This window comes from Rutilus rutilus (genome assembly GCF_951802725.1).
Source record: "Rutilus rutilus genome assembly, chromosome: 25".
NCBI lineage: Eukaryota > Metazoa > Chordata > Actinopteri > Cypriniformes > Leuciscidae > Rutilus > Rutilus rutilus.
In genome coordinates, this window is record NC_140229.1 from 11,073,931 (window position 1) to 11,098,034 (window position 24,104).

Consider the following 24,104-nt stretch of genomic DNA (forward strand, 5'->3'; position numbering starts at 1 on the left):
AGTTGTGCTGCTTAATACATTTTTGTGATTTTTTAAAAACATTTATTTTAAATAGAAATCTTTTGTAACATTACGTCTTTTCTATCATTGTAATGCATCTTTGCTTGAATATTGCTTGACTCATGCTTAACAATAGGTGAGTAATCAATAGTAAAGGTTTTATAGCATTCCATAAGTATTTGAATGAAGATTATTACTTAATATAAACTTACATCATGAGCATGTCGGGACTCAGTGACTCACTCAAAAACTCCTTTTTGCATTAATCCCTTCTTTTTATGCACATGTTGTAAGGCATACTTTTGCACAGCTCTTTGCCTCTGGGGTCAAAAGTCTCATTGGTGTAATATCAAGGTATTCTTGGGTGATAATCCTATCAGATAAGGAGGTAGATGAAAGGAGGAGGGGAGCAGACCAAGACATGGTGTCAGACTTTGACCCCAGAGTGGAAATCCTAGCTGTGCTGATCTCTCGCTTCTTGTCGTCTCTGGTTTAGACATGAAGATTCATTTTGCTCCGGCTGATGTGCCTTTGGTTCGGAGGATCCAGACTGCTGTCGTTTCGCAGTGGGTCTTCTCTTTCCTGGCCCTCGGTAAGTGCACGTGCTTTCACTACTTTTATTTTAAGTGTCTTTGCAAAGCCATCAAGCATTAGCATTGAATGAGATCTAATCACAGTCTGTGTTCTGTATTCTGACATATATTGCAATAGGTACATTATTTTACTAAAGTCAGTTATAGGGTGTACTTAATTTATCAATTATTATGAGATATTTGTGATTTGTCCAATGGCTCTCATTCCTTAAAAGGAATAAAAGCTGATAGAAGGAACATAACCTCATACAAAAGCCTCTTTCTTGAAAACACATCACTACGTTTGGAAAAATGGGGGGGGGGGGAATGTGTTTTAACAAATGTATTTTGTTTGTAAGTGCTGTATGTGATTTTGCAGGCCTTGATCAAAGCACCAACATAGTTCAAAACCTCCAGGTCAAAGTCTTCAGATGGAAAGATCCCGATTGTAAATGTATACTGATGCCTGTGCATTTGTGCGTCCTGTGTGTTTATTTTATGTGTCGTTTTTGCAGCCCCCTGCTGTATTGTACTGTTCCTCTTCCTGCTCTTCACTCGTTTATGGCTCATCAGTGTGCTCTATGCCACCTGGTGGTTCATCGATTGGGATACACCTTCAAAAGGAGGAAGAAAAGTGCCCTTTCTGTGCCGAATGCCCGTGTGGGAGCACATGAGAGACTATTTCCCCATAAAGGTGAGTGGGCGGACTTACTGAAGCAGACATAGCAAAATGATATCTCTTGTTTGTTTTGACCTTTTAAATTGGATCAGAAACAGATTTAGTCACTTTTATGAACCGTGTCATATGAGCTACCTTAAGAGATTTAGGGTTTAAACTGTAGCCTATTAGCATAGTTTACAGAATGGCATTATATGTCAAGTGTCTTCTTTGCTGTCAATCCTTTTGCAGTCTATAAATTAACATCAGTATAATAGTGCTTCAACCAAATGAAACCAATACATTGTTATTGCTTTAGGGAGAAAAACAAGGCCAAACCATTTAAATGTACAGATAAACTGTGATTTGCAGGCCCACAGACTGAGATATCAATCTAGTACTGCCATCTAGTGTCTATTCATTGTCTGAGAAAAGCAGCCTCCGTGCATTTCTACTGAAAGTGAAGTATGATTTAATATACCCCCGGTTTCAAAGACAAGGCTTATGCCTAGTTCCGGACTAAATTGCATTATTTGAGCTGGCTTGTACTGAAATATCTTAAAATATGCCAGTGCCATTGTTTTGTCTCAAGATGCATGTGTTTTTCTAAGGCACGTTTAAAAAAGCTACTTGAATGTCCTAATTGAACCAAGACCTTATCCTGGCTTAATCTAAGCTCTGTCTGTGAAACCAGGCCATAGTGTCTTGATTTGCTTAATATAAAAATCATTGTGATGTCTAAAATATGTCCTTTGAAGGAACACATCTTAAATGTCTTAATTATCAATTAGATATGGTATTAGTAACTACAAAACACTTTGTCTTGTCTATTGTAAAATGTTTGTCCAGGGTATGTGGCTTCACCATACATTAATTGTTTTATTTTCATTGTGGTTCTATCTTCTCAAAATACGATCAGTGACATAAATATCAGATTGTTCTAATGCTTTTAAAAGGGCACATTCTTTGAGTACTTACAAATTGCCATTGGCTTACAGAACATTACGTTTCATTGTAATCCTAAATGCATGGTGTGTTTACATGGTGTGTTTTACATTTTATGTGTGTGTGTATATATATATATATACATACACGTACTTACTGACTTACTTACTGATGTACTTACTGACCTGAACTTTATATATTGTATTTTTTAAAGACATTTATACTTTTATTCAGCAAGGATGCATTAAACTGATCATATAATAATAAGAAATGTTTCTTGAGCACAAAATCAGCATATTAGAATGATTTCTGAAGGATCATCATGTGATGAGCTGATAAGAATGTAAATGTGTACCCTGAAATGCAATGTAAGTCACTTTGGATAAAAGCGTCTGCCAAATGCATAAATGTAAATGACACTGAAGACTGGAGTAATGGCTGCTGAAAATTCAGTGTTGCCATCACAGGAATACATTAAATTTTAAAATATATTACACTGAAAAACAGTTGTTTTAAATTGTAATAATATTTCACAATATTACTGTTTTCACTGTATTTTTAACTAAATAAACGCAGATTTGGTGAGCATAAAAGTCTTTGTCCCACCCCAAACTTTTCAATAGCGTGTATGCTTTCATGCATCTGAGGTTATATACAGAAAATGTACAGTATACTGCGGATTTTGTCTATAAAAATAACTTGCAAACTTTTTGGAACAAAGTTTTAAACTAAACTGATAAGTGCTATTTTAGTGCTAATCTCGCTATAGCCTACTTTGTACTCTCGTCGTTATGTTAAAAAGACCTTTGTTTTTCTCAACAGTGACTGCATCGGGTACACCAAAACAGCACTGAATTGATTAGTGTGTCAGAGAAATGTTATCACTCTGGTTATTAAACCCTTGATACACTAATGTCTCTTATCTGTATCTGTCCATAGTGACACTCTTTTACCTTTTGAACAACAGAGAAGGCATTGGCCTCAGAAGACACCATGTGTTCAGAGTAAATGAGTAACTGTAAATGTGAGGGGCTTTAAACCCCATTCAATAAAAGTGTCATGGCCATGATCTTGAAAGGAGACAAAAATACCCATTTATACCCATCAAAACAACTTAACTTCAAAGGTTAATGAATGAATGTGATAGAAATTATTTAGATTTTGCTTAAAATGCTACCCATTCCCTTTTTAATTTAATTTAAGTTAGTTATTATTTCATTCTTTGTATAAATCATAAGAGCTTAGCCATTTACTTACAATTGTGTTTTTTTTTTTTTCACATTTTCTTTTTGTCAATTCACCATACAGTCTGGGTTTATCCCAAGATTCAAAAGGAGACACAACATATGACTAAATGCGTCATTCGTTTTTAAGAGCCCTTGCTGCTAAACAGAGCATTTGTATTCGGAGTGAATAATTGATTAAGATGAAACCTTGCTTCAACCACCGGTACAAATTTTCCCTAATTTCCTCATTCAACCTCTTGACTTGAAAACAGAGCTCAGGGATCTTGGAATAAGCAGACTTTTGCTTATGGCATGGTGGGAATTTTGTTACCTTAAAGAAAATGGTGTCTGAGTTATCAAGAACCTTCCTCCACAAGTGCAGCGTTGTTTCATTTTAGTGTCTTAATAATGGTGATAGGAATAGATTTGGTGAGTTTTCTCAAGGAACACCCTATGGCAGGATGCCAGCGTTGTGAGAGCCGCTGTCCTGCAGAGTTTAACTCAATCAATATTTTAGAGCTAATTAATATTTTCAGGATTTTTAATGCTACGTATAGGGGAGTTTTATTTTATTTTATTTTTATCAAGGTTTGAAGCTAAACTGGACAGGACAGTGACACTCCAGGACCAACTTTTGTCATCCCTGCCCTATATGGTGAAACTAGGCTACTTGGCATTATCTAACCAGGATTTAGAAACATCAATCGCTCATCAATCAAACACTTCTAACCTGATAAGATGTTAGCTGTGCAATGGGACCTCTACTTTTTTTTTTTTTTATGACCATCCTTACAGCTTTCATCTGGTTAGTCTCTGGTAGCAGAAGAAATTTACATGGTTAGCAGTCAGAAAAACACATAAAAAATTGCCTGTGTGAGGGAGAACATCGCCAGTCTTAGTAAACCGTAGAAGTGGAACAGTATTTCCTTAATAATTAACCCATCTACAGTAGACAGACCGCATTCGTGTTGATCACTAAATAAAGTGGCAGATCCAGTCACAAATAGGCATTCATTTACCTATAATAATTATTTTGCCAATAATGTCCAGCTGGCTGTACATAATCCTGCTTATTACATAGCTACACTGAAGAAGAAAAAAATGGTGTAGGATTTACTTGAAAAAGGCTAGGAAACATTTTTCACTCAGATATTGCTAGTAAATTTTACAAATAATTACAAAGAAATGAAAAGTAGCACATTGATTTGAAGTAGAAAGACTGAAATATTTTGTGTAATTGACAAATAAATAAATATGTGACCATGAAATATTGAGATGAAAAAATAGTAAAGTACAACAAACAGCCAAGACGAACACTTCAACAACTGTTTTCGCCTGCAGCTTTGAAGTAGCTACCGCTGTGATAATGAACTTATATTTTTCATATTCATGAAATTACATGAATGCACCATTCTCGCAGTTGCAGCTCTTGCTTTTGGTGGATGTGTGAGTGGAATGGATATTGATCACTGAAAGTCTACACACTACACTCACTTCCACTTTTACTTAGAGAGCAAAATGAGTTTTTCTTGGAAAACCTGTGTTGGTGATTCTGGTTCTTAGAACTTCCTGTTTTTGTTCATGTCAGTCCAAATAACACCTCAAACACAAACCAATTCAGTCTGTTTGATTATTAATGTTCTGTGTTGTTGTTACTTTTAGAACTTTGTTGTACTATACCTTGCAGTTCGGTGATTGGTAAGGTATTAGCAGGTCCTAGATCAGTGTGAAAGGTCATTACAGAGCCAAATGCAGGTCTGCACTGCACATGATCAGCACATGATCACTGACCTTTAACAGCTGCCCTTTTAAGAAATGCATGAAACATTATGAAATGTATTCACATTCTCAAATCCTTAAGTTGTTTAAATGACTTTACTTCTTTATCTCTTTGTTAGCTGGTGAAGACAGCTGATCTGGACCCTAGGAAGAACTATGTACTGGGTTTCCATCCTCATGGTATACTTGTGGCTGGTGCATTTACAAATTTCTGCACAGAGGCAACCGGTTTCAGAAAACTCTTCCCTGGGCTGAAGAGCAACCTTCTTATGCTGCCTCTCTGGTTCAGAGCCCCCTTCTTCAGAGACTACATCATGTCTGCTGGTCAGTAGTTTCCCTGATCACAGAATACTGGATAGAATACTGTAAATATTTATATTTATTAATATGCGATAAACAAACTTTATCATAGAAACCACACTCTTCTTGGCTCAATTTAATGATATCATGATGGGAACCTCTAGAAGGTTCTATATAGTGCCTGACAGAACCATTTAAAGGGACACTTCACCCATGGGAACATTGATCTTTATTGAAAGTGGGTCATATATGTAGTCGAAATGTAAAATTAATTTTGAATTTGGTGCCTTCTTGGCCGAGGAAAGAAAGAAAGTAACTTCAGGACGCATTTGTATGAAAGACACCAACTCCCACAATGCACCACATTGCACAGCTGCGCAAGCCACTCCCACTAATCCAGAAAGCGCATATCTGCCTAAGAGAAATAACTCTTCCGTCTACAAGGCTAGCTACCACCAGAGCTTGAAATTAATTTCACACAAAATGTCTAGTTAGTTGGCGAACTCATTAGTGAATTACTCTTCATTTGTATTTCTTTCGAAGTGGTGAATTATTGCATTGTAACGTTACCTGGATGTTCAGTCAGATGCGGTGCGAAACTAGGATAGTTCACAACACAAACGTCCGTGTCCTCGTCTGATTCACAACACAAACGTCCGTGTCCTCGTCTGATTCAGAGATTTCATCCAGGAGAAGTTGTCATTGTTGAAATTCTTTGCCACAGTCGGACTCTATCTCTGTGTTCGTAGCGGTTCGTAGTTGCATAGTGAGATCACCGGCGCCACCAGTCCGCCCTAACCCGAGCCAGTCCGGGCTCCTCGTCCGCGGCAGGCAGGTCTTCTGCCTCGGCTGCTCTTCGCTATAATGCGGCTTGTAAAGGTAGCCACAAACACCTGATTCAAGCATCAGACTTCTGAAATCCTCTTCCTCTATATCATATTGAGCACTCTCCTCCGCTATTGTCATAACTTTACATCTGTCTCCACAGCGCCTGTTAGCTTAGCTTCCAAACAAGATGGAGGATATTGCTTTTAGTTTTCAGAAAGTCAAGTCCCACCCACTGATCTGTAATAGGCCTGTAGCGTGAGCGGTTCCCGCCCCCTGGGAAAGATGAGGAACGAGTGTCTGTAGTCTCTAGACTTTTCAATGAAATGTGACTTCCTGCTTATTATGATGCAAAATGATGATTTTTACGTCATAATAAGCAGGAAGTAAAACACTTAAATCCTTATTTCTCCCATCTCAGGGAAAAATGGATGAAAAATCCACATTTATTAAAATATATGACTGGGTTTCTAACAATACAAAGCTTAATGCAAATGGGTGAAGTGTCCCTTTAAGCTTCTATGTTGAACCTTTTCTTCTAAGAGTGAATCTGTAAGATGTAAAGCGCATCATATTCATGTTGTTATATTTTGAAGATGAAATATGTTTCACTAATTGCATGGGAAAATATGTTGCATTTTATTTTTTATTTTTTTAAACTGTATTTTATAACCAGCTGTAGTAACTTTTATGTGTGTGTGTATTCTAGGCCTGGTTCCATCGGACAAGGAGAGTGCCAGCTATCTGCTCCGGCGGAAGGACGGTGGGAACGCTGTGGTCATTGCAGTTGGCGGTGCTCCAGAGGCTTTGGATTCCCACCCTGGGGAACACATCGTTCACCTAGCCAATAAGAAGGGCTTCATTAAGCTTGCGATAGAGCATGGGTAAGCAGCAGTTAATAGCATAAGAGGCAATCGCAGCCTCTTGTTGTATTTGTGCCAGTTATTCAACGCCAGATAGTTCTCTTGAGCAACAGTTCGTTGTTTCTGAAATACAAACTTGAGCAACTTGCAGTTGCAAGTAATATCGTTGAATTTAAGAAAGACTCTTTGACCCACGGTAATGAGTTTGATTAAGACATTTTACGTGGTATAAAAGTTAATGGTATTTTAACAGTTGTGACCAGGAAGAGTAAAGATCAATTATAATTTATACATATTTATAACTATTTTACACTTCTCTCTGGAATGCCTTGGTTTTTGATTGGTCAATCGCAGCATTCCGCTGTCAGATCTTTTTAATATTTAACATTTAAACTCAATTTCCATTTCTTGTTAGGGTTTGTTTTATGATAATGATTGCATACATTATCTCTTATTTTCTCACAAAGAATTTAGTTTAAAATCTATATATTTTTTCATATCTCCTCCAGTGCAGATTTGGTTCCTATATATTCGTTTGGAGAGAACGAGCTATTTGACCAAGTGCAGAACCCTCGTGGCACCTGGCTGCGATATATTCAAGAGCGTCTGCAACGCATTATGGGCATTTCTCTACCCCTCTTCCATGCACGAGGTGTTTTCCAGTACAGTTTCGGCCTATTACCCTACAGAAAGCCCATCAACACTGTTGGTAAGTGCAATCAAATATTAGTCAAATATGATCAATATCAGGTCAAGGGTTGGGTGCAAATCACATCCATATTCTGTGCTAATATCTTTTTGTAGCCTACCCTAAACAGATGCAATGATCTCTCTCACATTGGTCAGCCATTTATTTGTTGTATTGTACCAATGCACAAGTCTTATCTGTTACCACTTTTAGCCTACTGTAGCAGGTCCAAACCGTTGCAAAAGCTGATATTTGCATTTTAGCAACCCTAGAGAAATGTCATATCAGCAAAATATCTGTCTGTCTGTCTATTTATCTATCTATCTTTCTTCAAAATCACATCACCTTTGTTTGTCAATTATGAAGCTAACATATGAATTGTCTTCTGCAAGTGGGTAGGCCAATCCCAGTAGAGAAAAATGAGAAACCAACAGCTGAAGAACTGGATGTGTTTCACCAGCGCTATATGGATGAACTCACCCGCCTGTTCGAGGAACATAAAGGAAATTATGGAGTACCTGAAGACACTCACCTGCTGTTCCAGTGATCGATTCGGAGTGTGTATGTGTAAGAGAGACACAGAAAGAAAGTATATGTGTGTAAGAGAGATTTAGTTTCAGTGGTGTGTAGTCAGCATTTAAAACATAGTTGTTTTGCTATATAATACCAATTGTTGAAAAAAAATCAGCATTCTATTTTCCTGATAAATTACAACATTAGTTATAATCAATTGGCTGTACTTTAACAGCTGTTAAACACTGCACAAATTATTCTTTTTTTCATGTAAATTCATGTTTTAGTTTTTCCCATTCGCTTTGGTACATTTTTCGAAACAGTCTTAACATTCTCAAACTGTAAGTGCAGTTATCACAACTGTTTGCTGGATCATCAGAACTCTATTGCATGTCTGAAAAATGTAACTGTTTCAGTTTATATGTAACAAATTTCTACAAAATGTACTGTATAAATACAAATGTATTACTGCTGTAGCTGCCGCTGTTTAGGGTTGTGACGTTCCTCCATGTTCAAAAATGGTGGTGATTGTGCTGGGCGAACTCCGTATATATGCTTCCAAATTTGATTGGCAGGTTTGTGATTCCTATTTCTTTACAACAGCAGGCCATTTGCTAATTTAGATATTACAAACATTCCATGTCATAGGTTTTTATGGAATATACGTGCATCAGAGTCTGTTTAAATGACTACTGACACAGAGCCAGTAATGTTTCTCCACTGAATCTCAAACGACGGTTGCATCTCTCAGGAGGATTGCAGTGTAAATGTCTCCGGCCATTACAACATGTAAGACAAAGTTACGATGGATCTCATTCATCTGATTATGTAAAATATGAAAGTCTTGACATCAGAGACAAATGCATCCCTGTCCCATGAGGCTATTTGTGTCCTCCGGGATGATTTGGGTCTAAGCTTGCACCACACATTGGTCTGTCCTGTTTCACAATGCTGGTTTAGAGAAGACTTGGTCATGCCAAAACATTTCTTCACAGCCAGGTTGACTACACACGCAATGACCACAGGGTGACCAGATGTCCATGCCGATTAAATCAGGCTTTGAACATTGCATTTGGACGGACAGACATTTACATGCTCAAGAAACAGTGCCAGAGACAGACATCACATTTGAAGGTCAGCATTGGACAATGGCTGTTAGGAAGATATGGAAGACATTGAAGTCATTAAAATGGTCGGTTGCTATGTCATTTGTTCAAATATAGTGCAAATGTGAAATGCATGAGAACATTGGATCGAAGCCAGGTAAACCCTTGATATGATTCTGCAGTTGGTTACATTAGTACAGAATAAAATAGGTCTCATTTGTGAATGGTGGTTTAGAGGGGAGGTAAGGGGGTGTTTCACTAACCTGTACATTTTGGCTCTTGTACTAGCAGCTATTGACAAATTGGACATGCACCGAATAACCTGTCTTATGTCATATGATAACACCCTGAGGAGCTATTAACGATGCCTGAAGGTACAAACGGCTTAAATTCAAATGGCATGGGGCAACGTTTTTATGGGAAGGCTTTCACAAGTTTTTCTGAGTCAAATAGAAGAATAAAAGTTTTAAAAAAAGTGTTTTAAGTGTATGTGTGCTTTTTGTTGGTTTTAACCTAATTCCTAGTTCCAGAAATAAAGAAGATCTAGATTTCTCATTTAACATGGAAAATGTGTCATGCTTTAGTGGAGGATTTCTGTAACCTGGTGGAAAACAAACACTTTTAACATGAAAATGACCTCGAATTTCAACTATAACCAGTAGATGGCTGCAGAGGACCACTCATTAGCTCATTTGCCATTTCCACTCCCTTTTTCCACATGTTTTGATTTTGGAATTATTATCAAATTAATATTATAACAAATTGTTAGCAATTTTATTGCTCAGAACTATATAGCAAGGAAAAGTCACAAAGTCTCATACCATTTAGATGAAAGGAACTTCATAAAATGAATAAATAATTAAATAAGCTTAGATTTTACAGTGGATGCGAAACCGTCTTGAATTGCTCCCACATCATATTGTAAACCACATTTATGACAAAGAACTACACAGATGCAGATATCATAACAATCTATCAATAAATGCACACAAGTTGTCCTCTGCTTTTGACACTGTTGCTGCGCTACTACGGATTGAAGAATATGTTGAATAACGCAGACTAAAATACGGGGAGGAGCCGAAGCCTGCCGCTGGTTTCATATGAGTTTTAATTTTTTAGGGAGGCTGGGTGGAAATTTAGGGGGGTTAAAGCCCTTTCTAAATTGGGCCTAGTGATGAGCCTGATTCAAAATATACAAAAAATGGGAAAAAATTGCAAAATATTAGCGAAATAATAATTAGAAATTTACTAATATACTAGTGTTTGAGTGTATATTGCGAAATAATCCGAAACCATTATAACAATTTAACATATAATAAAAAAAATTTAAACTTTTTTAAAATGTTTAAATAGGCTCTATAGGTAATTTGCATGGTCTAATAGCAGAGACAGTTGCTCTCAATGAAAGCCATTCCTAGGTATCTGCATGATAAGGACAGCTTGCATTAATATTTGTGTACATCTTGATATGGGTTAGGGAACATGTATGCATACTTCCATGTGTGTGTGCCAGCGTGTGGAGGTGTGTATGTCAACAAACATGTGGTATCTTTGAGACACTGTGGAATTCATGTATTTAAAGCCTATTATGATCCTCATTTTGGTGTTCAAGATAAAAAGTTATGTAACATCAGGTTTGGCCTATAGAGTTCTTTTAAGGTAGTCTAGCATGAGTCTCCCATACTCATGAATGGTGAATTTCTTTTTTATATTGCACTGGAGTAGATGTGATGAGATTTTTTAAAATTCTAATAATAATGATTTTCTTGCTTAATCAAAATCTTTCTTGATATGGGATGTGTGCTATCTTGATATGAAAATCTGATATTTTTTAGAACAAAAGAGCAAAGTACAAGAAGACCATGGCTTAGTATGCTTTTTATCATTTCAACAACACCTTATCTGCACTTGACACCAGTTTAATGCATGTAGTGTTGATGGTCATTATTGCAAAGGACAAAAACATGCTGCTGATGAAGAAGTAAACCATAAAAGAAAGAAGAAAAACAATACAGACGCTGCAAAAACATTCTCCCCATATCTCTTTGACCTTCAGATTATAATATGAGACATATATGTTACTTTAGAAGCATTTACTGTAATCTGTAAATCAGTACATTAATTAATGCCAACAAATTAGGATTTGTCTAATACTGTATAGACCAAAGTTCAAAGACCAGTTAAATCATCTCAGCCAAATAGACCTTTGATATTGATACTGTAACTGTACAAATTTGCAGTCTAGACTAAATTTATTTCCTCATCCAAGTTGGGTGATTATTGGCACTCAGTAAAAATGGTCATTATCAGTTTACCTGCTGTTACATCTGGTATCAAATAGTTCAATATTGTAAAATATTATTCATAACTATATCAGACAAAAAATTATTTCATAAACTTCAATACTCAAACACAACACAAAGCTGCTCAAATTTATAGTTGAAAATTACAACTGTAATTTGTGAAAATGTTTACAATACATCACTGACTAAACTGACATTATCACCTTAATGTCAATAATGAATGATAATCATTTCAACATGATTCTTATTAAATGGGTATTCTTTTGAAAACATGAAAGATTTGCAAATAATAATATAGGCTACTGTATAATATTATACAAGGCATAGCATGAATTACACCAAAAAGCACATTTTTTAATTTAAAGCAGTTGATAATTTGTTTGAGCAGTTGAAGATCATAGCAGTAAAGGTGAGGGTTCTCTCTGCCATCTGAGTGGTGGCCAAGTCTGCGAGAGTAACAGTGCAATGAAGGTCACTGGCAGTGGCAACACTGGCCTTGGTATTGTGAAAAAGGAAAAGTGGAACATTATGAAACACCCTATATCCCCAATGGACATTCAGTCTGGCAGGCTGCTCTCTCACAAATATCATATTTTTTTTCTTCATATTTTAGTTTCTTCTGGGGCTTATCGAAGTTTTGTGTAATGACTTACAAAATAGATTATTATTATTAATACCCATAATAAAAAATGTGGGTCTTTGAATGTGGTCTTAGGTGGGTAGATTGAATAAACCTTATTCAGAGCAGCGCCATGACAGGTATGAATGTGAGGCTGTGAGGGATAGACTGTATCAAAAGTAGCACAAAGCTCCTGGCTAGATCACTTATAATCAACTGACATTTCTTGGAAAGATATTTTTGCAGTGCTTCGTGAGAAGAACAATCAAAAATACATTAAATAACAGTAGCTACAGCCCACTGAAGAGATGTATGTCTATTTCTCACAGCCTCGCTTTTATTCCAGTTAAAAAAAGATGGTGCTGCTGTGAATAAGGTCTATACTTCATAAAGTTAAAATATATTAGAAAAAATGAGTAGCCTAATTAATGTGTATTTTTATAAAGAGTGTACAATCAGTGTTGGTCATTAGTCAATAAAGTCTGGGGGAGGGGCTAAAGTATCCTCCACCTGATTGGCTGGGGGCCCATCCCCGTCCAGTTTACCTTGACGAACCTTTAAAACCTCCAGATCAGATGAAGCAGCGATAACCAGTCAGAGCCTAGTAGGGTTGACAGCTACAGCCAGGAGCCAGCTTGGCTATTATCGAAAATTTATCAGACAGAATCATTTTTTGGGAAATACAAACTTGACAACCTTTAACAACGTCTTAGTTTCTGACAGCGAAGGCGGTTACAGTTTGATTGACAGCGCTTTCGATACTCCTCCTCCAGAGGCGCTTAAATGACAGGCGCGCGCATGTGAGCTCGCGTTGATGCCAGGACAGAGAGGGATGCTGTAGAGCAGCTCAACTTCCACCAGCGAGACTTATTCTGTTTAATTTATCATTCGTGCCTCAACCATGAAGACCATACTCGCTGCATATTCCGGTGTCCATAAGGGTAAGTAAAAAAAAAATATATATATAGCCTATATAGGCTAGTAATAAATGTGAAATAATGGCTGTTTTGCTATTTGCAAATTTGTGTGTATACATTTTTATATAGCCTAATTTTACAGTATTTATAAATATGAAATAATTTATTCCATAGGCTACTTTATTCCATAAGTTTTTGTGTAACAATCAGGTGGTCATAGTTAGTGAGATTCATGGAGGCATCGAGCGGTTACAAAGTCTGCACCGTGTTCGGTGAATGAGAGGGATAATAAAAGTGTTACATGAGCATCAGTGTCTTACTTCGCAGTGTGACTGATGTTTGTTGTTATTTTCAGTCTGTTAAGAAGGGATTAAGTTGTCTTGTGATCTGATTCTAAGGGAAGTGTGTGAGCTTTAGTGCTGTATGTCTTAATTGTCTTTTCTGGTGCGGCTTTTTGAACTGTGTAAAATGTGCCTCAGTTTTGTGAATAATGAATTAAAGGTATTACGGTGTTGGTTGTGTGCTCTGATTCTTAGGATATAAAAGCAAAGATCTTTCTGTTAAAACACATTCAAGTTTTAACCACAACTGGTTGTTATGGTCTGTTACTTCTTTGACACATGATATGCATGACATTTATTCCTAGGCTTCAGACAGACCTATAGTGTTGAGAACAAGCATTCCCACAACATTAAGCTGGGTAATTCCGATTGTCCTTTAAATCCCGTGTAGGCTCAGGCTCCAGCATCCTCTCTGCCTTACATGACCTGCCGTCCGTCCCCTGGCTGACACGATCCAAGATCGTGAAACATCTGCAGATGATCTCCGTCCTGCAGTTTGTCATGTCATTTCTTGCCATGGGTGAGTGGAACAGTTAAGATCTTTACGAGACTTAAGTCGAAGGCTTAGAGAATTTACAATGTAGGACATTGTGCTGCCTTACTGAACTCACTTATATGAATTATTTTTGTTGTTTATGAAACGTCAAGTTTAAATGCTCTTTTTGCTCTTCTAGGCATTGGCTGCTCTCTGCTGCTTATGTACATGTTTTGCACTGACTGCTGGGTAATTGCCGCCGTTTACACTGCCTGGCTCATCTATGACTGGAACACCCCAAAACAAGGTAAAGATTTCAGTCTTCTCTTCCATGATTAAAGCGCATCATGATTCAATCTGTTCAGAAGTGTGGGATGCTTGTTCCGACTGTGTTTGCGTTTGTTTTCTTTGTTAATGTTCCAACATCTTTATCTTAGGAGGCCGCAGATCGACCTGGGTGAGAAATTGGACCGTGTGGACATACTTTAGAGACTATTTTCCCATAAGAGTGAGTGACTTTACATCTTATACAACATTACGGTTTGAATTCAAACGGCTTAGACACTGAACAGCTAATAGTTAGGTAACTACAAAGATAAGCCTCAAACTGGAGTTATAAAATGTATGGACTTTGCAAATCTGAAATCCTTATAGAGTCCTGCAGAGTTTAAGTATAGATTTAAAAGGGACAGTTCACACAAAAATGAGTCTATCATTATTTAGCTTAATGTTGTTCTAAACCTGTTTGACTCTCTTTCATCAGAAACTACGCTATCGTTCAAAATTTTGGGGTTGATACGATTTTGTAATGTTTTTGAAAGAAGTCTCTTATGCTCACCCAGACTGCATTTAGTAATATTGTAATATTGTGAAATATTATTACAAGTTTTCTATTTCAAAAAGTAATTTATTCGTGTGATGAAGCTGAATTTTACTCCAGTCTTCAGTGTCACATAACTCTACAGCAATCATTAATATGTTGATTTGCTGCTCAAGAAACATTTCATATTATTATCAGTGTTTATATTTATATTTAATATTTTTGTGGAAACTGTGATACATTTTCCAGGATTTGATAAAATAGTAAGAATTGATGAAATAGTGAGAACATCATTTAAAACCCTGTCTTTTCAACGGTAGTGTAATTTGCATATTCTGACTAGCATGAAACGTGTAAACATGCATTGATTAGTTTCGTCCTGTTCTTTTCTCTCCTTGACATTCTTGTTGGGTTGGGTGGATCTTGATGTGAGCTGTAAGAGCTCTGCTAGACTTTGCTCGTCCTGATCAGTAGAAGCTTAAGCACTTGTTTTTCTGTTCATCTTGTGTCTTACTTCTGAAATATGAACCAGAGCACCAGGGGCGGAGCCAGACGATAGCCCAAACCTAAGGGGGTCCAGGGGCAAATTTTTTTCCCATTTACGTCAGCTAAATGCACTATTTTTCAGGCTGTTTGAGATAATAGAATGCCTAAAAATCTATACACTGTCTGGGAAAATGCTGAGTTACTCAGTAAATTTTTTTTTTTTTTACGAGTGCTACGAGTCTCCAGTCAGAAAGACTGAGAGGAAATGAAACAAAGTTGAAGTTATTTTAAAAAACCTAAAAGTTTCGGGGCTTTTGACAAAACATTCGGGGCTTAAGCCCAATTAGCCCCCCCGCTCCGCCCCTGCAGAGCACAGGGCTCCATAGAACAAAGGTGAAAGGACCTCAAACACAGATTGGAATATAACAAATACCTGCTTGAGGGACGGAAAAGTGAACTGTGACCTCTTTGACACACTTCTCTATAAATTCAATCTATAAATATGGTATTATTTAAATGCAAATCTTAATTTGAAGTATTCAAATTTAATTAAAAACCATTAATACAAAGGACTCTCACAAAGGAATGCCCTACCTAGGCCAGTTGGCTTGGACGTTTACCTTGCAGTACACGTAGTGCATTTAAGTCACATAAAGTTACAGTGTGTGCCAGCAGTGATAAGAGTGAGGAGAAATCAGGTCAGCAGTGATTAAAAATTGTCTTAATGAAAAGTTTGATAGATGAAGAAAAGAATGATTAACATCTGATCAATTTCAAACAAATTTGCTGATAAAATGGGTTCATTAAAAACTAGATACAATTAGAACTATAGATATTATAGATATACTTTTTTTTAAAAGACGCAAACGCATCACAGAATGAGCTGATGCAACATGTTGTATATTCCAAGTGTTCTGGGGTTAACACTTAAATTTAATATCGCATACCCCCAGAACACTTGGAATATATGATATGTGTCGCATGGGATCATTCTGTGATGCTTTTGTGTGTTTTTTTTTTTGTAGAAAGCTTGATGCTGGTCGCTATTCACTGCCATTAGGTCCATAAAAGATGAAAATCACCCTAATGCCATAGTCACCCTCATGCCATATGCCCTTTCTTGGGCATATGGCATGAGGGTGACTATGGCATTAGGGTGATTTTCATTTTAGGGTGAACTATCTCTTTAAGGTGTGGTCATTTTAAGGTGTGGTCAGGGCGAATTTTCATGGTCAAAATCATCCATTCATCAGTCATTTAATTTATGAATACACGCAATTGTGAATTTCTCTTGAGGGCGAAACCTCACCCAGATTTCGCAAAGAGTTCAAGTTGGTCACGAGATTTCGCCGTGACGACCGACAGAAACCTTGTTTTGGCAACATCTTGGCAACTACTCACAACACCATATTATTGTGGAAAGAATAATATTAATTTGATTTATAATAAATGTGTTGTTTTGAGTGTAAGATTTTGAGTCTTGGATTCAAAAACAAGGGCAACTGCACCTGCAAACGTACAAAAGGCTAGACTTTCTCTTAGCCTCCTCCAGATGGTTATACATCTCGCCCCGACACAGGATTTGTCTTAAAACCTTTGATTTATTCATCCGTTAATGTCATTATGTAACACTGACTGCTGTTTATGTAAGGATAAGCAGCTCTTACGTTTTTACAGCTTCTTGTACATACTCATTCACTTCCTTGAGAGGCTAACTCACTGTTGCTCCGTTATATCTGCTGCAAACATTAATACCCATGGCATGTCTGTCCTTAATTATCTGCTAAAAAGAATATGTACTGTATTAGAACAGCAGATAAGTGCTTAATGATAATTTCTGATAAGAAAATGTGTTCGTGAACAATATAATGTACACACGCCTTTACTTAGATAAAGTGTCAATACTGACCTATGTCCTAAATCCAGGAAAACAGGTCTTTTGAAAATGCAAAATATAGCTATTAGTTCAAATGAAGTTATTTAATAAGTTAAGTTAATAATTTCTCACTGTGAAATTTAAGCATCACATATAATCGCATAGTAAACAATGCAAATTAACTAATCTCCTGCTACGTTTTTCTCTGATTATTTGCAGCTTATCAAGACGCATAACCTGCTTCCTAGCCGAAACTACGTTTTTGGCTACCATCCTCATGGCATCTTCTGTTTTGGTGGTTTTTGTAACTTCGGGACAGAGGCCACAGGATTCTCCAAGATATTCCCCGGAATTAAGCCATCTCTTGCCACGTTGGCTGGAAACTTCCGGTTGCCAGTGTTTAGGGATTACCTGATGTCTGGAGGTACCTATGGCTGCACTACTAGTATCATTTTAAGGATTAAACCATGCATTGTTTGCAATTGCATCATGTATCAGTGAGTGAAGAGTAAACTTTCTCAATGCAGGAAGTTCGTTTTTTGTCTGATTAAAAAGAGGACCAAAGTTGTTCTCTGTGGTGTAGATAAGAATCCTGTAGTCAAGGACCTCTGAGCTTTGTCCTATTGCGTACAGAGACACAGTCCAGCATGTGCTGATGTCAATATTTTTTGAAGAACTTCTGTTGAAACCTGCCCTATGTAACCACTGATTGATAGACTATTCTTCCACCCTCTTATAAGAAACATCAATAGTTACATAAAAAACTATTTTCCTTAAAATTCCAATATAATATAAAATTATATGAAATGATATGATATAATATAATATAATACAGTTTTGCCGTCTTCTGTTTTAAATGATTGTGCTCTTTAAAGCGGGATGAATTCTAACTGGCTGTCAGCAACAAAATCGGACGTGAGCTGTTCCATAAATGTTGTTTCTTATGCGGAAATAGCGTTAAAAAGGCTTATATTTCAAGCTGGGTAAGACATGTGCATGTGCAGTCTTATGTGCGCACATGAAATGGAAGTTGCGATATCTTTTCTTTCCTATTGTGACGAGCGAAATGGCTTCTCGAACAAGAAAAAATGTAGGACAGTACTTGATTTTGTCCATTGATTGGATCGTCGTTGTTGGCTCATGTGAGTGACAGGTTGTCCTGCCCTCGCACCAGTAAACACATCATCAGAGAAGAGAAAAGATGAGATGTCGTTGCAAGAGAGAGCGGCAGCTATTTTAATTCAAGATTACGAGGGCACGCACGTGAATAAAAAGTAATTAAAAGTAACGTTCACCAAAGTTCTGACACTATACCCTTCCGTTTCTCAGGTATCTGCCCTGTAAATCAAAACTCCATTGACTACCTCCTGTCTAGTAACGGTACTGGCAACGCCGTGGTCATCGTGATCGGAGGGGCTGCAGAATCTTTGGACTGTGCCCCGGGGATGAACGCCGTCACGCTGAAAAAACGCAAAGGCTTTGTGAAACTGGCCCTCAAGCATGGGTGAGAACCGCAAATCATTTTCCTCACCACCTTCCCAGTATTGTTTACTTCAGCACTAGTGGTTCAAATCGATCAAATTCAGTGTGCTGTTGAGGCTAGGTTTATGCTGGTAGTAGCTTGAGTTTTGCCTGAAGTTCTTAGTCCTCTGATGCTTTCAGTCCTGTTCAGGTTTTCTTGGTCATCATCAGTAAATGGCAGGGTTGTTGCAGGTGAAGCAACACAAAGCCTTCAGAAATAAGCACTTGTTGGACTAGCAAAGCAGTTTGGAGTGAAGTATTAAGCCAGTATTTTGTGATCAGAAATGTGGAGAAACAACAAGAACTCTGCCAATATTTTTGCTCTGAATGGAACTACATCATTACAAAGCAATGCATAATAATACACAGAAAATCCCTAACTATTCAAATCTCAAAGAAGCTTATAAGATAAGTGCTTTTGAATAAATTCCTAAAATATGACTTACCTCTCTCACAAGATTCTGTGAAAAAATTAAACTGATTCTTAAATTGACTATTGCATATTTGTCTTTGTATTTTAAAATGTGTATTTCCTTGTCATTATGATAACTTTTTAACTTCTTGTTCCCCTCTCAGTGCTGATCTGGTGCCCGTCTACTCATTTGGTGAGAATGAGGTCTACAAACAGCTGATTTTCAACGATGGTTCTTGGTGGCGTGTGGTTCAAAAGAGGCTTCAGAAGATGTTAGGCTTTGCCCCGTGCCTGTTTCATGGTTGTGGACTGTTCTTCCCAGAGTCATGGGGTTTTGTACCTTTCTGCAAACCCATCACTACTGTTGGTGAGTCACACCACATTTGTCACCAAACAGATGGTTTAAATATTTAGATTTTACAGATATTTTCTCTAGGCAATCAAGTTTTTTGCTTAATTACATAGAGTTTGATAGAGTAAATAAAATATAACAAATATATATATATATATATATATATACAGTTGTAATTTATTAAATTATTCAACCCCCATTGCAAATCAGCTTTGTTGGCAAAATTTATAGACGTTCAGCTTTTTGCAACGAACAAATCAAACAAAAGTAATTTAAATTGCTTAACAAAACAAATGTTTCAAGTGGTTTCCCCAAATTCAACTGAAAGTGCAACTTTTAATGACTTATGAAGTCTCAAAATTATTCAACCCCCTGAATAGAATCCCTCACAACAGCACAAATCTGCAAAACAGGTGTTGTCTCAAGCACACCTGATGCAACTAATCAAGGGCTTCATTAGTTGCACCAGGTGTGCTTGAGCTAGAACACATGAAATATCATGAAATCCCGTTTGCAGCAGGTCATAACAGCAAAACGGTGTTCTACTAAGTACTAAAGATGCTTGCCATAAAGGGGATGAATAATTGTGAGATTGCTGAAGTCATTAAAAGTTGCATTTTCAGCTGAATTTGGGGAAACAACTTGTTGTGTTGAGCTATTTCAATTACTTTTGTTTGATTTGGTCATCGCAAACAGCTGAAAGTCTGTAAATTTAGCCAATAAACCTGATTTTGCAGTGGGGGTTGAATAATTTTGATTACAACTACAGTGTCCTACACATCATTAGACCTGTAAATACATAAGTAAATATATATATCTATATGTGTGTATGTGAATATATATATATATGTATATATATATATATATATATATATATATATATATGTATGTGTGTGTGTGTGTGTGTGTGTGTGTATATATATATATATATATATATATATATTAGGGGTGGAGCCGAACCCGAATACGGTATTCGGAAAGCACAAATAATGTGTTTTTTACGAATACTTATTTCGAACAAATACTTTTAAAAATATTTGTATTCGGGAACAAGAAAAACTTTATATCAAAAAGCTGCGTTTCCTCATGAGACATGGCGACCGGCGGTGCTGCTGATGTGGTGGCTGAAATATTTTGGATTAGGCTAATGTCACGTTGTCATAAGGGGTAGTTCACATAGCGCGTTTTTTGCGCGTGCAGATTTCAAATGTAGGCGCGCGGCAAGCGCGCTTATAATAGAAGCGAGCGGCGCGCTGCATAGCAACGACAGACGCCACGGGAGGGCAAGCGCTTGTGGAAAGGAGAAAGCGTGCGAACTGCGCTCTTCATGATTACGAAGTATCAGCAAAGAATTAATTGATTTCTAGCCCTTGCATTAGCTTTAGATATATTTATGGAGATGAGAAATGAAATAAAAAAGCCGTCATTTTGTCATTAATATCAGTCCGTCAGAAAAGCAGTTCTAGGCTTATTCTTGGCTGGATAACTCTTAGCAGGTTTAAAAAGCTCTTTTAAAATTAAATATGAATGCAGTTTTGGATTAAATATAAGTACAGTCAAGTCAAATAAAACATGTTTTATCTCCTGTTTGGTAACACTACAATAAGATACCATTCATTAACATTACTTAATGCGCATCTAACATCAACACATTGAGTGAACAATATATTTTTACAACATTAATTAATGTTTGTGAATGTTATTTAATACAAACACTTGATTGGTCATGTTTGTTCACTTCATTCATTGTGCATTAAATAATGTTAACATAAATAATGTTAACTTTTGATTTTAAAAATGTATTTTTAAATGAACCCCAAGGAGAATAATTGCGACAGTATATAGCCTAACTATTGTTTATTGTTAGGTCATTTTATCTATTGTTATCTAACAAATGTAATATTAATGTAGTGTTTTTAATACTACAGTTTCCATCTTTGTAACCGTGATATAAACTTTAATATATGTAAATTTAATCTAAATTAAGCTTTACCGAAATTGTTACCGAGAACCGTGGATTTTCACAGGTATTGGTACCGAATACTGAAATTTTGGCACCGTGACAACACTAGTAGCTCTGTTAGCTTGGTAATTTAGACAATAGGCTGTTGACAGAGTAACATTAACGTAGGTAATGGCTGTTATGTTATTTTCTTTTCAATGACGTTCCTTGTTACATGTTCATTGCTGGATTTATGGAAAAACATCAACCAATATTGCATATCCATAATTATTATAATGGATATAATTAAAGAATACTTACACTATAACGTAAATTAGAAGTGTAACGCAAAAAAAATGGATTTTTACACCTATTTTGAAATTTACTCGAATACAAATACAAATACAAATACTTTTCCCCTCTCAACAAATACAAATACAGATACAAATACCGGCTGCTTTGCACACCCCTAATATATATATATATTTACTTATGGGTATATTTACAGGTTTAATGCTGGTATTTAAATATAATCTAAATATAATATAATTTAATTTAAATATAATTTAAATATTTAAATATAATAAATATGTGTATATGTATATTTGAATTGTACTAGACATTCTACTTATTATATGGGTTATGCTTGGGTTATCATGAGACATACCTAAAATAGTTATATACAGTTCAAGGACTCTATGTTGATAGAACTGCTCTTTCAGCTTACGGTCGATATTTGCTGACATCAGAATCCCATTAATGGTTAGAATTTAGACTTTTGTTGACATAAACTTGGTTTAACTAGCGTTTAATGTTCTGTGGATGAACTTAAAAAATGATTCTCTCTTCTACAGTTGGTGAACCCATCACAGTTCCAAAAATCGAGGAGCCGAGTCAGGACGTCATAGACATGTACCATGCTATGTACATCAGGTCCCTCAAGTCTCTCTTTGACAATTACAAGGCTCGTTTTGGTCTAAATGAGAGTGACATCCTTCTAATTCAATGAAAGAAAGCATTGATGAATAGTAATAACTTTATAAAAGAACACTCTGGAGCATCCGCCCCCCTAACTAAAGTGCCTGTTCAGAGAAGATGAAAGAAATCCATGCGGTTACTATTCATTCAATAGTGTGAACTGTACTGAAATGTACTGTTCTTCATGGGATGTTAATCTAGCCTGTGTCACTTCTGCTCATTGCCACTGGGTGGCAATCCACAATAAATACTTCGCAGACTGCTGCCAAGTATAATCTAGATTTCTCAGATGGTGGATGTATATTCCTCAATATATGCCTATATATATATATATATATATATATATATATATATATATATATAATATATAATATAATATATATATATATATTACAAGTAATGTATTAAAGATTTAATTTAAATGCTGTACTAGATAAAAGTGTTTGCCCCATTATATTATTTTTAATGCAGAAGCAATGCAATTATTGGGAGTTTTGCCTTACTAAAAAGCCAAAGGGTGGTTGTGTAACCAAAGAGTGGAGGTGGATTTTGGCCTTTTGTTATATAGAAACTAACCAAAAAGGAAAATTGTGATTCAATTGTTGGAATAATACGTTGGAATGAAGGACAGGATATTTTGCTTTTAAGAAAATTATCCCTTTTTTATCATAGCTTGAAGGTTAAAGAGGAGGTTAAAGTGAAGTCTAGATGGTGAAGATGATAATGAATACCTGTAAATGTGTGATGGTACAGTATTATAAGAATACTAATGAATGCTGGTCATTTTTCTGTAACACTATTGATAATTTACCACAGAAGTATTAATTTTGCATATATACAGTAAGTTGCACATACATGCTTTGTTAAGCTCAAGCAAATCGTTTACCTACTGAGTTTGCAGCCTTGAAATAAGATCAGTTTTCACCATAAATCCTTACATGACATCAACATTTGTCCGAGTTACAAGTATCAGGTCATTATTCCAAAAGCAAATGCTTGAAAGACCTCAAACATGTGTTTGCATGCCAAATCAAACAAGCCTTTTTTTGAACATCAATTAACCTGAATTCAAGTGCCAAGATGTATGTACATGTATGCAATCATATTTGAGAGAATACATTTTTTATTGTGATTGTGTATTTAAATGGATTCAGGGGACCTGCAGCTCTTGATTGGTGGATAAGCAATACATGCTGACATTTAACCAAGGATCGTGACTTATCGCCTTTTAAGTTGTGAATATGCAATAAATGCTGCAGTTTCCATCTCTGATATCAGCCTTCATTTATGTCCATGAAATCTTGATTCTTTGAATTAAACTTTTGTATATTTTCAGAATAAACGTTTATGGAAAAGTATCATGTGCTGTCTTGTTTTGAGCTACAACACTGTCTTTGAATGACACATAACAGCAAAAGTTCTCTTATTCCTTTTAAAACCCAGCCTTGTTTTTTTTTAGTTTTTTTTTTTATCTGAGATTTATGCAACAGTTCCAGATTATTAGTCCAAAGTCCATGGGTCATGTAAGATAGTTCTTTAAATGAATCAATAAGGCTGTATGACCAAATCACTATTCTCTTCACAAAT

At 36.3% G+C, this 24,104-nt stretch overlaps 2 protein-coding genes across 2 annotated transcripts; both read left to right on the forward strand.

Annotated features, from left to right (window-relative positions):
* The first annotated feature begins 462 nt into the window (after positions 1–462).
* mogat2 (monoacylglycerol O-acyltransferase 2) lies at positions 463–9,943 on the forward strand. The gene is made up of 6 exons (XM_084400755.1): positions 463–592; positions 1,088–1,266; positions 5,300–5,504; positions 7,015–7,189; positions 7,678–7,877; positions 8,249–9,943. Exons 1-6 carry the CDS (start codon positions 499–501, stop codon positions 8,401–8,403), a joined length of 1,008 nt encoding a protein of 335 aa, XP_084256881.1. The 5' UTR covers positions 463–498; the 3' UTR covers positions 8,404–9,943.
* Positions 9,944–12,965: 3,022 nt separating this feature from the next.
* Positions 12,966–22,780, forward strand: dgat2 (diacylglycerol O-acyltransferase 2). Its single transcript, XM_084400754.1, has 8 exons — positions 12,966–13,338; positions 14,047–14,175; positions 14,330–14,437; positions 14,568–14,638; positions 17,532–17,736; positions 18,642–18,816; positions 19,410–19,612; positions 22,394–22,780. Exons 1-8 carry the CDS (start codon positions 13,299–13,301, stop codon positions 22,546–22,548), a joined length of 1,086 nt encoding a protein of 361 aa, XP_084256880.1. The 5' UTR covers positions 12,966–13,298; the 3' UTR covers positions 22,549–22,780.
* Positions 22,781–24,104: the final 1,324 nt, after the last annotated feature.

What these genes read in the sequence shown, in the direction of transcription:
- mogat2 (XM_084400755.1), top strand. Translation starts at nt 499, where the DNA reads ATGAAGATTCATTTTGCTCCGGCTGATGTGCCTTTGGTTCGGAGGATC. An exon ending in AGACTACATCATGTCTGCTG is followed by an intron (nt 5,505 to 7,014) that starts GTCAGTAGTTTC and finishes TGTGTATTCTAG; the next exon opens with GCCTGGTTCCATCGGACAAG. An exon ending in AAAGCCCATCAACACTGTTG is followed by an intron (nt 7,878 to 8,248) that starts GTAAGTGCAATC and finishes GTCTTCTGCAAG; the next exon opens with TGGGTAGGCCAATCCCAGTA.
- dgat2 (XM_084400754.1), top strand. Translation starts at nt 13,299, where the DNA reads ATGAAGACCATACTCGCTGCATATTCCGGTGTCCATAAGG. An exon ending in ATATTCCGGTGTCCATAAGG is followed by an intron (nt 13,339 to 14,046) that starts GTAAGTAAAAAA and finishes AATCCCGTGTAG; the next exon opens with GCTCAGGCTCCAGCATCCTC. An exon ending in CAAACCCATCACTACTGTTG is followed by an intron (nt 19,613 to 22,393) that starts GTGAGTCACACC and finishes TCTCTTCTACAG; the next exon opens with TTGGTGAACCCATCACAGTT.